Source organism: Psittacula echo (genome assembly GCF_963264785.1).
Source record: "Psittacula echo genome assembly, chromosome: 7".
Taxonomy (NCBI): Eukaryota; Metazoa; Chordata; class Aves; order Psittaciformes; family Psittacidae; genus Psittacula; species Psittacula echo.
In genome coordinates, this window is record NC_137740.1 from 54,813,464 (window position 1) to 54,829,509 (window position 16,046).

A 16,046-nucleotide genomic window follows, 5' to 3' on the forward strand; every position below is an offset into this window, starting at 1 on the left:
GCATTAATTAATTCAAGCACTAATTTAAGCACCTCCTTTTCAACATACTTATGCTGCTTTATGAAACGGTTCATCTTCAAAGCACAGTTTCCACTCAGAACAGATGAAGCTGTGAACATTCAATACTTCTACAAATCAAACCCTAGAGTTTTACCTCGAATATCAGAAATACAGAATAAGCAATTAAAATTCCTACCAAAAAACCGTGGCTGAAGTGGTTTATACAGTATCTCTTCAGAACAGTACCACAGACAGTAAAAAAGAATGGTCTTCAGGAGAGGATTCAATTGTATTAACCATGAAACCTTCATCTTTCTTGAACTCCCCACCTTGAAAACAATCACTGCAGCAAAGAAGGCATCACAGATATGACAAATGGTAGTGCATGTACTGCATCGTGATTTGTATCCAGAGTAGTTGCACCCTTAACACCAAACAGAGCGGTGGTTCTTCAAAGAAGACATAAACCTGTAATTTGCCGGAGTTCAAGATACTCGGTTGTAGGAATTTCTAGCCTTTGAATGCTTGGTTTTGCAGATTCAGTGTTGCTTCCTTAGGTTATAAGCAATTCCCTAGATTCAAAAAAACATAAAAATAACTACAGGAATTCAAGCTATTATATTGCTATGCACAGCTTACCAAAGCTAGCACTTTTACAGCCACAGCTAGTATTGCAACTAACCAAGTAACTTGCACAACAGAGTACCATCCTTCAGCAGGCAGTGGATGGGTACTGCCAGTGGACTTCATTCACGTTTGCCAACAGCAGCAAAACAGCAACACTCTTGAACCTTGAGTCCCATTCCACATTCAAAGAGGCAACACACTACCGGACACGTTCTTCATTGTGCATGGGAAGAAATTCTTTACTGTGAGAGCAAGGAGACACTGGAGCTGGTTGCTCGGATAAATTGTAGCTGCCTCATCCCTGGAACTGTTCCAGGCCAAGCTGGATGGGCTTTGAGCAACCTGGTCTAGTGGAAGGTGTCCCTGCCTATGTCAGGGAGGTTGGAACTGGATGGGCTTTAAGGTCCCTTCCAGCCCTATGATTTCATCTGTATTTGATCTGTAATTCCTACACAACCTGCCTCTTACCTTCCCCCATTCCAGACCTGTGCCTTTCCTATCTCTGTCACTTAATCCCAATTCCTCCATTTACACAATAGCATCCTGTTCTTAGCTGGTCTGAGTTATCCCATCCAGGCTTTCTCCCTGCTGGCAGATGGTCTGTCTGTCTCTAATATCCTTGCCCAATCTGTCTTGTTCTCTGGCAACACACCAGCTTTTCTCTAATCTCACTGTGCTCAAGTCCGGTACCGGGACTCGCATTCCATGGTTTCCCAATCCATTACTTTTATACTCATTCTCTTACGACACAAGGCAGTAAAGACTGAGGAGTAAGATTTCCTAGTCTACCTTCTCTCAAAAACTGCTAACCAGCAGTTCACTTGTCTTCCCTATTCCCAATCAGACATTTCTCTCCCTTCGTAGGGGTCACTTGGCTGCTTGTCCCACAGCCTACCCGCAGCCAGAAGGCTGCCTAGCCTTTTGTCTTCTCTACATTCATCTCAGATTACTCCCTTCCCTGTGTTTCTAGAAAGAATAAATACCCCCTGAGAGACAGGAAAGGTTCAGCCCACCCAAAGCATCTGGAAAAAGCTATTTTAAGCAAAGCCATTTGAATCACCTGTACTATAAGTTAAAGCACTCAGTCACTCATGTAGTATGCAATGCTGTCAGCACTAGGAGATGCGAGAGGTTCATGTAGCTCTACAGGTACAGAAACTCTCTACTTTGGCTGCTATGCTCCAGCAATTTCTCTTAAGCACATATAAACTCTTGTGTTGGAAGAATTTAATTTTAGGTGAGTTTTCACAGCCATTATTGTAAGAAAAATCTGCTTTCCAAGTTTTAAGCCTGTTTCAAGGCACAAGTGGCTTTCAATATTTCAGATACAATGGTTGTTATATTTTAAAATAAATACATAGAATGAAAAACAAATAAACATACATCTCAAAACAACAACATATTTTTCCTCAGCAGCCTCCTAAATCATACAATGTTTTTGGAAACATACACCCTCAAGCAGACACCTGGCATGCAGCATTTCAGTATGAAATTGTTGTATTTTAACAAACATTCTCACACAGCTAAATCACGGAATCATAGAATAGTTAGGGTTGGAAAGGACCTTAGGATCATCTAGTTCAATCTTGGCTTCCCCAACAGCAAGCAGAGTTACTGTCACGTTGTACACGTGTGCACAGCAGAATACAGCTTCTGCAACACTGCTATTCAAACTACATTGGAGACATCATCATTGTCCCACCAGCCTTCCAAACATGAATGCCAACTATCTCCTATGACTGATAAAGTTGTAAATCAGTGTTTTGTATGATAAAGAAACAGTCTGAAAAAACAAGTTTCCATTCTCAGCAACACGGCCAGCTTCACTGCACTGAGAATGGTGAATCATGGGCTATTAGCCATCCAGCAATCCAGTGCAGCTAGCTTGCAGACAGAAAAAGTAAGTAGCTTCTGTAGCAATAGGTGCACCCTCCAACTCTGCCGTGCTGTAAGAACAGCGTGGCAAGCAGCACTGCTAAGGAACACAAAAGCAACTCATTCTGGAGTTTCTGACCTGCACTTTATCACCACCGGAGTTCAGAATGATGTGAATAACCTTCCATGCAGTGCTGTCCAGCCTCACAGACACCACTGAACACTTAAGAAAATGCAGACTGTTATAACTACCCAGTGCCCCTATGTTCCTTCCAAATCCACCTCCATTGCAACATGTCTATAAATCCCCAAAGGCTGCTGTCTTACCCAGTAGCCACCTCAAACAGTAACATGCTCAGGATGCAGTCACATGGATCCTGCAACAGTTATGGTTGCTTCACACAGGCGGGAACAGCACCCTGGGCTGGCAAAGCTGCCAATGGCTGAAGCTAAAATTGCTTCCACGCTTAAAAAAGGGCAGGCTGTTCCATAATGCAGCACAGGCAAGTTAAGTCAACCCTGGAGTACTGCAAATAAGTTCCAAAACAAAAATCACTGCTAATGTATTTTAGCATGGGGAGAAGAGGAAGGGTCTGCATCCCAGACCATGTGGAGAGGAGAAATTGTCTGATGCAATTTCACATAGTGAAGCCCAAAATATCCACCACTGTGAAACATGAGAATGCTAATCAATGAGATTTCAAACAAGTCTAAACAGAGCTCCAGCTACTGCAACAAGCAATTTAGATCTGCGCCAGTTGCTTGGAAAGAAGTTACTATCCCTGTATTTTAACTGTACTATAAAAATTAAGTATGTTTAAGGACACAGAATTCACTGTTCTCAGCTACAGAAACCTGAGATACCAATATGAACTTCATATTGATGAGACGTTTTAAAGTATTTGTCTTATTTTATAGAGCTATTTATAGGTTTGCTTGGGTTGTTGTTTTGTTGGGGCTTTTTTTAAATACATACAAAAAGCATTCTCTGAAGAGCAGGTGAAGTGGCTGGGTGACATTTTGTAGAATTCACATGATTTGCCATTTATGTTGAGAGCGCTGTAAAGGTATTTTTGACTTCACATGAAAGCTTCCATGCTTGTTCTGAAAACATTATTACTTTTAAGATCTGCATGCCATACTCACTTTAAAATGTGCAGGGTTTTGCGTTGCTAAGATTATTTGCCAGAAAAATACATCTGCAGAAATTCAACAGATCTAGAAGTTCATTGCTGATTAAGACAAAAAAAACATCACATTTTCGTGTCGATAACACCCTTTCTTATGAGCCTAGTAACTTCATATTTAATCTTAAATAATATGCTAATTATCCTGCAAAACAGTTCTAATTCCCTTGTATCAACATCTTCAGCACAGACTTCACTAACCAGTTCTTTTTACTGAATCATCTGCTTATTACAGAACAATTTTTGCTCTGTGGTGGTGAACCACACCTAATAGGAAAAAGGACGAAGCCTCAAACCTACCTTTCAATTTCAATACATTTTTGTATTGCAAAAGGAGGTGGTATTACAAGGTAACAACAGGACTTTTCATGAACAACCCTCAAACTTAGTAGCCACGTACTATCACTATGGTCCACAGCAGAGACCACAGACTCCAGCAAACAGGCCATGAGCAACAGGGAACTAGCAGAACAGTTACTAACCATTTACTTGTAAAATCTTTGATGCAATAGGATTCAGCAGCCACAGATACAGAAAATCAAGAATTTTTCCTTCTTTTACCATCCCCACACATCATTTACACAGTACTGAGGCACATATTCTAGTGCAAAACCAACTGCAATTCAAATGCAAGTATTTCCCCCTCACTGATCATGTTTCCCATTCACTATTCCTGACGTGCCATGCCCAAGAATTCTACCAGACCATTAAAAACTGTGAGATAAGGAATCCTCAATGTGGGATCCCCTCACTTCTGCAAAATGGAGGCTATACTGAAATATCTCCCTGTGACAGAGACAATGAAAAAAAAACATTAAAGTAAAATGAATTCAAACTGTGTATGCACATACATAAAGACACAGAATGCATGAGACAGAATGAAATCAGAGGTTTGTAAATGCCAATGCACAGCTGCTTTTTCTTCCCTTCTTTTTTTAAATCAACAGATTCTATGAATTTTGTTAGAATCCATATGAAAGCACCAAGTGATTTTCCTCAGCTGTCTACTCAATAGGGACAAAGAAAGTATTATTCACAGGTAACAAGAGGGATGGTACAAAAGACGGGCAGCAAGGATGTGGTTCATTAAGGAAAGAACTAAAGAATTCATTAAGGTGCACTGTGAGGCACAGCGGCTTTGTAAGCATTCTCTGAGGTGCCAATAACATAATAACAAATACCTAAGTAAACTAGTTAAGTAGTTTTCCCTCACATTAACATTGGTTTCAGCGTCACTCAAGCTATGGTCATCTACAATTTCAAAAGCATGATTGATGTTTTCTACAAATCACGAACAAGCCTGGCATCCAAATATTCCTCTGGGGATACCTCAGCATCTTCCACCAAACTTAGAACAGCGTTCTAGCAAGAATGCTATAAGCCATAGCATGGTTGGTTGGTTTGTTCTAACAACACAACAAAGTTACTTGTCTTAGTAGTGGGACATACAGCCATTCTGCTAGGAAGTTTCCAAACCACCACATATCATTTATTTTCAGGCAATTTTTAGAATACTTCTTTACAAAATGCAATATAACTGATAGGCCCCACATTTAAAATCATACCATCCAAGCAGTCTACCAAGCCATTTCCTCCACCAGCAGCACGAAGACAGAGTGTATTGTGACACCTCATACATATTTAATAATAGCCTGATAGGCTGTCATTAACATCAAACAGCAATCTAAGTTCGCTACATTAAACATGATCCCTGTGTTAAGAGGACAATCACAAAGTGCCTCCAAGATTGAGGCTGTAAGAAATACCCACTGACTTGGACAGTGAGGCCAACTGCACTGAAGAAGCCATTATTTACACATTGGATTTAAAAGGGGGAACATAAAAAAAGAAAAGAAAAATGCAGAGGAAAAAACCCAAGAAAGCAGAGGAAAAAGGAAAAAGCTTCAATGGGTCATAAGACCAGACATGTCATAAGGCAATCTGTCACACAGTACTCACATTAATAACTGTTGTGTCAAAACTGAACATTCAAAAGAAAAGACAAACCTTCCTTTATGTTTTATGAAATGTAAGCCCACAGAATTAATAATTCATGAGATGGAGAAAAATATCAGATTTGGATATAAATATTAACAGAATGCTGTCAACCTGTTACAAACCAAATTTTTACTGTCCTGCCTTGCAATTATCAATCTAGAAGGGAATATTCTTCAAAAGCTCAAAAAAACCCAAAAAAACCAATCAGTATGAAAGTCATTAATGAAGAAATTAACATTCTCCATCCATGTAGGTCCTAAGCAAAACAGCGTAACTCCATCCTGTGCCTGGCTGTTGCTGAGTGAATGCTAATTGACTGGCATCATTTGTTCCCAGAGTTACACTTCACTGACAACAATAATGTTGGTGTGAACACAGAGAAGTACACCAAAGGGACATAGTTAAACCAAGACACCAAGACCCAGTGCAAAAAGGGTAGAGAAAGGGAGCAGTAGTTGTCAGATGACAAACAAAGATGACACAGCTAATTAAAAGTTAGTATAAGTTTCAGAATACAAAGCTTATACACCGGCACTTGGATAAATTTTCACAATTAACTAGAACACAGACACTTAAGAACTATAAAAGAAAGCAATTAACCCATAATGCACAACCACATTTTGTTTAAGTTCACTGCATGTGACTTCAACCAAATAGGAAATAAATCTTCAGAATGTTTGTTAGTCTCAAGATAAAGAAATATTCAACTAGACCTATAAAATGATGCAGATCTTTTCATTTTAATCTTTGTTGCTAAAGTGGTTAGCAGTTGGAAGTTCAAGATCTAGAAGAAACTTCTACCTTATGAAGCCAGCCCTTCTCTGCTTTCACTATCATTAAAGAGAATAGAATATTGGAAGACAAAACATAGCTGTGCTGAGAATCAGGAAGGCAGTCAAAATGCATTGATTTAAATGGCAGTGACAGTGCTTTTCCTTACAAGTTTTGGGGTTTTTTTGGATGGGTTTTCTTGTTGTTTGTTCAGGGCTTTTTGGTTTCTTCTGGGGGGTTTTTTCCCTTCTCCCCAGCAATGATACAGTTTTGGTCTACTTATGTCCCTATCTGCACTTACATTCTGGGCAACAGTGTTAAAAAATACTTACATAAGCATCAACACTGGGGACACATAAAAGTCAGTTTAAACACTCCACTTTTCTCCACAGTTCCTGACATTTTCACTGCATCGCACCCAGTGTTGAGCACACAGAATGACAATCCAAGGAAGTTGAACACTACAGGCTCTAATTTTTTTCAAGTTAACACCTACCTTTATCATTCTAGAAAGATCTCCAGCATCTGCTAATTCCAACACTATGTTCAGTTCATTGTCTTCAATGAATGAGGCATAATATTTAATTACATTTGGATGATTCAGTTGCTAAGAAAGCAGAATAATAATGCACATTTTACTGTAGAGCATTTCTTATCATCTGACAAAACAAATATTCTCACTTAGGCAAACAACCCCCCCTTCAATGTATTTCAGTGTGACACAAAAAGCGGATGTTTATGAGAATCATTTACAGACAAGTATTTTTGCAAGAACATGATGGCATTTTAGAGTCAACATCATGACTGAAGTTGCAATTTTAGAAGGATTTTGCTTCAATGTATCTATTCAATAGTATGCTTAACTGTTACCTGAAATGCAAAGCCAACTTTTAAAATCAGTACTTTACTGTACACAGAACACAGTTATTTACAACACTGTGGGGTTTAGCAGAAACTTCTACTTTAAGAGTTACCCATTTTTTCTAAAGGACTTACTTCACAATGTTAACTTTTAAAGCTATAAATGTTACAAAATTCCTTAACTGGAAGGTATCAAAACTCTACAAGTGGACACCTCCAGTATGTCTATGAAAAACAATGTACTTATATGATGGCCACACATTTTTAAACAAATCTTTTACCTTAAGAAGATCTATTTCTTTGATGCAGTCAGCACGGGCTTTGGCATCCATTAAATCAAATATCTATGCACAAGAGATAAGACGTTTTTATTAAGTGATAAAAATACAGCAAATTGAACAATCATTATCATTATTCCATAGCATCCATAAAGCAATCCAAGTTATGCATAGCGTTGGCAAGACATACCATTGCAATAAGAAATACCCCTAATGCTCTGATGTACTGATTTACTGCTATATCAATTCTTTTAGCCCCCTGATAGGAAACAAGTTCATTGTAAGCACAAGTTTCCCAATGACTAATTGCCACCTCTGCATATCTGTTCAAACACACAGCAGTAATTCAGCACATTTCCTTCAGGTTGTTTTTAATCCAAATCTCAGCAATCTCTCCCATTCCTGCCACACCATTATCACAAACTGATTCTTTTTAGTTACTGAGCATACCTTTTTTCTCTGGTCTCTTGCTGCAGTCTTCCTTTTCTATTCTAAATAATGCATATTTTCACTCACCTCTCTCAGGATCAAAATTGCACTGTCACCTCCAATTCTTTCTCTCCCATTTCCTTCCCTTCAGCAAGCAAAGTGACTTGGGTTCTGTAATTTGTTTACCACTGCACTTTTTTCTAAGCCCTCATCTGTCACCTTGACTTTTACAGCCTTTTACAGTTGGATATCTCTGCTCTTCATTTTTTTCTGCCTTCCATCTGCTCCAAATTACTTTGCAATGTATCTCATTTTTGCCTCCTCCAGTTAACCGTGCTACATTCCACTAATTTCATTTTATGTTTGGAGTAATTTTTTCCTGCCATTAGTCCTTGTTCACATTCTACAAATCTATATTTTATATACTGTCTATTCTTACTCCCTTTTCTTACCACCTTTGGGTTCCCTTCCCACCTCACTTGCTCAGATGCATATCTTCACATACTGCCACCAACTAATTCCCTTAGAAATGACCAAAACGTTACTCTTTCAAGGAAATCTTCTCCTGTCATTTGAAATTACTTTATTTTAAGATTTATTTATTCAGAAACAAAACAAACCCTCATCAAGTCCTGTGTGGTCTGCATACCATTGCATTTCAAGATACCCATTTCAAGAGAAGAGACATGTACTGTGAGTTTTAGTAATTGCCATTACATTTATGAGATTATTTTTTCCAGTTGTATCTTTTCAATGCACATTTCTTTCTAAGATAGTCTCAAGTAAAAGATGTATTATGTGCTGTGAAGATCATTGGTACCTGGTTCCACCAGCTCAAAATGATTAAAAGCTCAGCAGCTGACAACTTCCATTTCATATCTTCCCACCAACCCCAGAAACAAAAATAAGGATTCGCAGCACCGAGTACTCAATGTCTGCAAAGAGGTCACCTCTTAAACTGACTGCCCATGTGACCCTCCCCCAAAGAAGATCAAACAAATCAGGAAGTCCACATATGATCTGCTAAACCTCATCTTCATTTTCTATGCACAGTAAGTTTGTCGTTCTCCTCAAAGTCAAGGTCTAGGGATTTCATGCATGGAGCACAGTCCTTACAGAACACACAAGTGCTCTTGGCTAGCCACTACTTCCCTTCAGATATCCAATCTTCTGTCTTCAAAGCTGGCATAAGAAAAAACAGCCTGGACTGGATACAAGATTCACTTTGTGACAGAAAGACAGCTCTAAGTCAAAAATTGAAATGCCAAGCTTGTAAATAGTAAGAAGAAAAGGGGGACGAGGAAAGAAAGAAAACAAAGCTATTTACCAAGAAAGAAAGGGAATAAACCATCCCACCACTACTGGTATATTAGCACCAGGATGATGGGAAGTAAACAGACTAAGCTAGAAGCAATTATTCAAGGAGAAGACTGTAGGTGACATAAACACTTAAGCCTGAGAAGCACAACAGGGTAAGTCACAAGAAAGGAATGCTAACACTGAGAAAGAAAGCAATTTCAGATGTAATAGGAGAAAAAAGTTAGTGCTATATATGAAATTACAAGTATTAAAAGGTCAGTAACACTGATGGAAATGACAGAAATGTTTATGAATTAAGGTTGGGAAACTTAGTGATGGAGGTGAAGTAGACTGCATCTGTTATAGACCTCAACTCTGAACAAAAAGAATAATAAAACATTGCTCTTTAACCTTTCTGACAATAGATTAAAGTCCTAGTGTTTGGTACAGTCATGAAGGACTGTAATGAATTTTTATCAGGAAACACTTAGGAAAGTTCTAGATATGAGAAGCAGCACATTAACTGAGGAAGTACTTGGAAGGCATCAGACTGAAACTGACTTTCCCTGTAATCTAAGAGACCAGGCAAATGGAAAATTGTATATCCCCTCTCCCAAAAACAGTCAATGAAGGTGTGTACAGGGGAGCAGGGGAAAAAGTGTCAAGTGTAGGGGCATGTCTTGAAGCTTCACACTTCTGCTAAGTTCTAGATAATAGCCAGATAAGAATATTCCTTATAAATGTTACAGACAAAGAACTCCAAACACACTGTAGAATCTAATCAAAGCTGCAGACAGAAACCTAGACTGAAAATTGCCCACAGATTATCTACTTGTAACACTTCGAGAAATTAACCAGAGCACAATTTCAAGATTCAAAACCAAAAGAGCTTCACTGTGTGAAAACGCAGGGCAGCTTGCACCTGTTAACAACTGTTCCAGCATGCCAAGAAGCAAATCAACATAACTATAGCAGGAGTATTTCCCTACACACCTAAACAAGCAAATTTTGCAAGCAAGTTTTTGTCTAAGCTATGCTTCCAATAGGGACATAAACTGATACCTCTCATAAAGGAATAACGACACAACAAAAACAAAACCCTAGACTCAAGACTGTGAAGGATTTAGGATTAAGGCACACAAAAGAAAGACGAAATTATGTTTGTGTATTCTGGCTACTATTCCCAGTACTTCTAATTTGTTATTAAACAGCCCAGAGTAGACTACACTAAGTAGCTGCTCTCGTAAAAGGACAGACTTAAGTTTTATGAACATGACTCCCTATACTTTTGCTACACTTCATACAGCGTAGTGGTAAAGTTACTCACTTTAGCTGAAGCTGTGACATTTGAAATGTTACCTGACTAAAATAAAGCAAGACAGAAAAAGCGAGTCTTATTTAATCCTCACAATCTGAACATTTACTGTATATCGTTCTTGAGGTTCTCCATTAAATTTTGGCCCAGATCTAACCTCAAAAGACTACAAACAGCATTTCCCAGAATTTCAGTTTCACAGATATTAACCTCCTCCAACAATAAGGTTGGGGAGAACCACACACAACAACCCCAAAAAACCCCAAGCAAAACCAAACAAAAACAACTGCACCACAAAACCCACCAAAAACCACCCAGTCATGGCCTCTGAAGAGCTGCTGCCCTGCCATACCAGATTCAAACAGCTTGCAGAGATTTTCTTTCTGAATAGATTATCTTTCCACTTTGCCAAACGGCTGCAGTTCAGATCAGAGGCCCCTGGTGTAATAAGCCGTGTCAGCTCACACAAGGAAGCTACTGTAAACGCAACGAGAAAACCTCCGTGCTTCATCACCAGAAGATGACTCAACACTGAAGAACGTCTCACACTGAAAAATAGAAGCTGCAGTGAAAGATTTTAAGAACATCCTTTCAAGTGCATGTCAAAATTACACATGGCACCTGGCAGCGCTCAGCTTGTTTTGCAGGAGCTGCCGGGGACCAGACGATGGTGCAGGAGCCGTCCTTTGCTTGTGGTTTCCTGTCGGCTGGCTATTGATGTAACAATATGAAGGATGTCAGTACCTCCATTACAACTGTAACAGCTCATAGCATTGCAAGCAGACTAATTCCGTCGTCAGCTACTATTACTCAGCAAGCCAAGATGAAAGGTCAGCTTATGCTCCCCCCTCCCTAGCACGAGTGCTGCACACAGATTTATCCATCTCCCACCCTGTAAAGACTACTGCCATTGTTGTTAGCAGGCCTCAGACCTCAGACTGACACAGAAACCAACTGCCTAAGGACTGGCAACCTTTTGTCTGGACTTTTCTTGGCCTGCACTTATTTTCTGCATCTGGTTTTAACTGTAGCATCATATGCCTTGCAGCTGAGTGACTTAACTGCAAAGTCATTACAGTCAAATGATTTCTGCCTAACTTGCTCTTAGACTCAGCTCAGCTTTGTGCAGCTGCTCAGTCTTAAGGAAATTATAGCAGACACAACAAAGCTCTAACAAAACCAGAGCGATTAACATCTGTAAGCTTTTGGATCAGCACAAAGCATCAGCAACTCACTGCTTGAGAGCACCCAGAATAATCCAATGTAGAGCCACCACCAGCATCCTCCTGCCAGCAGAGCTCACGAGATGATGCTCCATACATCAATTATTGGAAATTAGCAGTAATTAGACTACAAGGATTAGCATCACTGTAAATGGCTATCAATAAATACTGCTGCATTTTGATTAGACTGCTAGGGCATTAATTAGACTGACAATAAATACTAATTCTTGACTCCACACGAGGTCAGGATCACAGAGTAATTCAGGTTGGAGGTGTGTTTCTCTAGTCAGCACAAACTGCACAGTGTAATACACTTATTTAAAATTGTAATTATTTCCCCCCAACTTCTGTTTTCAAGGACTACCATAAACATTTCTACAAATGAACTATGCTTGCTGTGGAAAATCTGATAATAAGCAACAAATTGAGTAAATATGTTTATGATGTGCCTTTTTTCATGAAGAGTGTAATCAAAAAAAATCTCGTGGTAAGCACTATACTTTAGTTAGCAATTACTGTGAAATTCCTGAAAACAATTAGGAAAATACAGCTGAAGAGACTTGAGAGCATTTTTAAAGCCCTTAGCCATAGTTTTTTCCACTTAGCAAGAACGCTAAGTGAAAGAAAAAGTCCATTTTAGCTCTCAGTTTTTCATCTCCTACCACAATCAATATCATATGAAGGCAGAGAAGGACAAGTATATATAGATACTTATTCCAAAATATTCCCCTGTGTGCTACGCAATGAAGGGATCTCTCTAGCAACTTTGCATTGAATCACTTCTCCAGTACATTCATGTGAGCATAGGTTACAACTTTATTATTTCAGCATTCTAGAAATGTCAGATGTAAGTACTGTCAAGAGATACTGGTATTTTTAGAATAGTTTCTAAGCTATCGTAAGATGCAGAGCAGGAACTGTCCCTGTTCAGCCATGTAAACTAAACAAAGAGATTGCAATACATGAAATTAACTTCCTGAGTAAAGTTCCTACGTACATGCTCACACACGCAACTAGAGCTCGAGGAAAGCTATCTGCAGAGCAAAAAGGTTTAGATTTAACCATCAGATGGAAAACAGCAGGCCTTAGCTTCTAAGTGTAGGCTGTATCTGATTAATTACCAGCTACAAACTTAACTCATCATCTGAAGTAACATGCCCAGTTGGAAATCTACTCGATTCCTCTTGCTCTGAAGTCCATCACTTTTCCAAGTTTTCCTTTTCTGCATTGAAAAAGATAAAGATCTTTCTAACCTCACCATTTAAATATGAATTTTATCTATTTGTTTGAAATCCTGTATAAAATAAAAATACCAAAAAGCATTTCCAAAGCAAAACACAAGTATGACTGCTGTAACATAAGCCTGCAGACAAGTAAGCAAAATAAAGACTTGACTGCACATAAATTGTAAAAGATACCATACTGAACAGCAACAATGAATGTTAGAGTATTTTGCCACCACAGCATTACTGTGCTGAGGCAATTGGGCTTCATAAAGTGTGAAATTACAAGGGCTTTCCTAAGATTAATTATCTCTAATTCAGGCCTGAAATAGCAATCCATTGACAATGCACAATGAATAATGAATGTAAGTGCTAGATAAAAGGATTTCTTGTCTGAATCTCTAACAGAGGCCTACAATTCCAGAATGAAAGGGAAAGAAAGGTGGAATGATGTAAGAAAGAAATGTAATGAATTTGGAATTCTTTGAAATACACAGTTTCATACACTTTGAGTAGCTAAGGTTTTCTTAAAAAATAGCCCATAGAGTGAACTCATACAGCCTTACAGCCCCAACTTTAGATATTTACAACTCTTCTGCTCTTTAACAACGCTTTGTGAGTGTTTAATCCAGTAGCCAGCAGTTGCTACCTCCCCCTTGGAAGTGACTATGGGAGCACTCACGGCCCACGCTGCCATCCCATACCTCAGGGTCTTATTGATAGTTCTGTTGCAAGGGTTACCTAGGGGCACAGTAGTAAAGCCGTATTGCTTCTTCCTCTGGCATGATCTTTCAGTATAGTTTGGACCCCAGACTTAACACATTAGGAAACTTAGCAAGAAGCAATTTAAATTTATACTGCTGTGTTCATAGATTATCTGTGGCTGATCTATCCTGATGTTTCTTTGACTCAAAAGTGTGGGTTAGAATTAGTGAAAGTGAAGTAATGAATATTTGGTTTTTAATTCTCATTTCATTTAGGTAATATTCCAACAGCATCTCAGAAAACATGCAAAAAGAAAGAACCTAATTATTATAAACACCACTTCCCTAATTACAACAAAGCAAGCCACACATGGAAGGATGAAGCACGAAGGGTAAGATGAGAAGACCCAATGTACTATTCTGTTTATTCTGCTTACTAGAAAGGGACTGCAAATTAAATAGTTTTCACACTGCTACATATCCTATCGGAAACCAAATCAAGAATGCTACTACTTCATGTCATCTGGACTCAGCAGCAACTACAAATTCAGAAAGAGCGGTTTCTGTCACCATCTGCTTGTCCTTTCTCCAACAGCATCTTACTGCCACTTGCTTCTGCTCACATTTACTTCCACAAACATACATTTTGTACACATTAATATAACATTTATCAATATTGTACATATTTCAGCCAAATAAAATTTTAATAGCAGAAAATAAGCGTTCTTGTTGGAAAGCTTCATAAGAACTCAAAATTGGCAATCCTTTTGGAAAAAGTAATGGCCTGAGATCCAGTAACTCTTAAAGAGAGGGCAACCGAAGAATTCTAAGTCACAGCAGCCTTTGAAGGCAGAGACAAAACACGGTGAACCACTGACCAAACAGGCATAAAGAGAACAGCTATACACCCAACCCAGCCAAGAAAATGAAACAGGGAGGGGTGGAATGGACACAACTTGCAAGATCAGAGAAGAAAGCATGTAAAGATGAGAAAGGTCAGAAAATGGGAAAGTAGATTAAAGTTCAGATCTCAGTTATGTTATTTAACACAAAATACAGCATTTAGAGACACTGTCTCTACATGGAGATGTGGAAAAATTATCCATGCATGGGTCTAAAACAGAGAATAGAGCCTCTCCCTCATGACAGAAAGAAGCATTCCTCCTGTTTTGTCCATGCTGAGCTTCCACTAATGAGGCATCAGGAAAGGCAATATTTTAATTTGAAATAAAGAAAACATGATTGAAATTAAAAGCAAGAAACACTATCATAGAACAGGCCCACACAAACTCCTCCAAAAAGCAATTGCTTGTCACCAAAAGACATCTATGAAAACAAATTTTATAGTGAAATTAAGCATGGTGACTGTATCTTACAAAAACATTTCTAGGAAATCTTAGGGAAGTCACAGAAGCACAGTAACAATTAAGATAGTCTTCCATCCAAGTGGAACAGCTTTAGATGTTAACTATGCAAGCTAAAACAGCTGTGCCAAACACTCAGCACTGCCACAACCCTTTTGAATGCCGGGTAATATTTCATCGTACACTTAGGAATTTCTTCCCTTACAAGTCATCCAAATCTCACTTGCCATTCAGATAATAGACTCCCACATACATCCAGCCTTCATAGGGAAAGTGGTTTTACAGATCACAGAACATAGCTGCTCTTGACATGCACTGGGCAATAACATTCAATGGAAGACCAGTAGCATGTTGGATACCTTCAGACAATCAGAACAGTATCAGGTTAAAGCTATATGGGAGAGCCGCAACTCTCTATTTCCTACCAACCACCAAGTATATTCTTAGAAGTTTATTACACACAAATTAAACAAGAAAGCTTTTCTGCTGTAGAACCTATCATGTGTATATGGACAGCACAATGTCTCCATCACGAGCTGAAAAAAATCATTTGTCAAATTGGGAAAGCCGATGCAAGAATACAGCTATACATAAAGACTTCTTAAATACTGTTAGAAGTACACATGCTACAATGCCTCTGTATTCTTAATGCAAGCACAGTTATAAAAATTTCATAGTTAACAGTGAATGGCTGGACTTTATGACTTTCTTCCAGTAGCCAGGCATTCCACATCCACCTTAATTGACATGTATTTCAAGTCACATTTGACCTTTTTGGTTTCTCACACACTGAAAATGAAGGAAGAATTAGCCTAATGTTTTAAGACTGTTGATCAAAGTTCTTAGAATATATTTCAGCTTTTGAAGTAGTATATATCTGGCAGTTTTCCCA

At 38.7% G+C, this 16,046-nt stretch overlaps 1 protein-coding gene across 1 annotated transcript in view; it reads right to left on the reverse strand.

Moving 5' to 3' along the window:
* NEK7 (NIMA related kinase 7) overlaps positions 1-16,046 on the reverse strand; it is a gene marked incomplete at its 3' end in the record, with an annotated part of 66,557 nt that overhangs the window by 30,051 nt on the left and 20,460 nt on the right. The window contains exons 4-5 of the mRNA XM_080622641.1: positions 7,601-7,663; positions 6,955-7,065 (exon numbers count right to left, since the gene is read on the reverse strand). Coding sequence (XP_080478767.1) covers positions 6,955-7,065; positions 7,601-7,663 — 174 coding nt within the window. The remainder of the gene's footprint in view (positions 1-6,954; positions 7,066-7,600; positions 7,664-16,046) is intronic.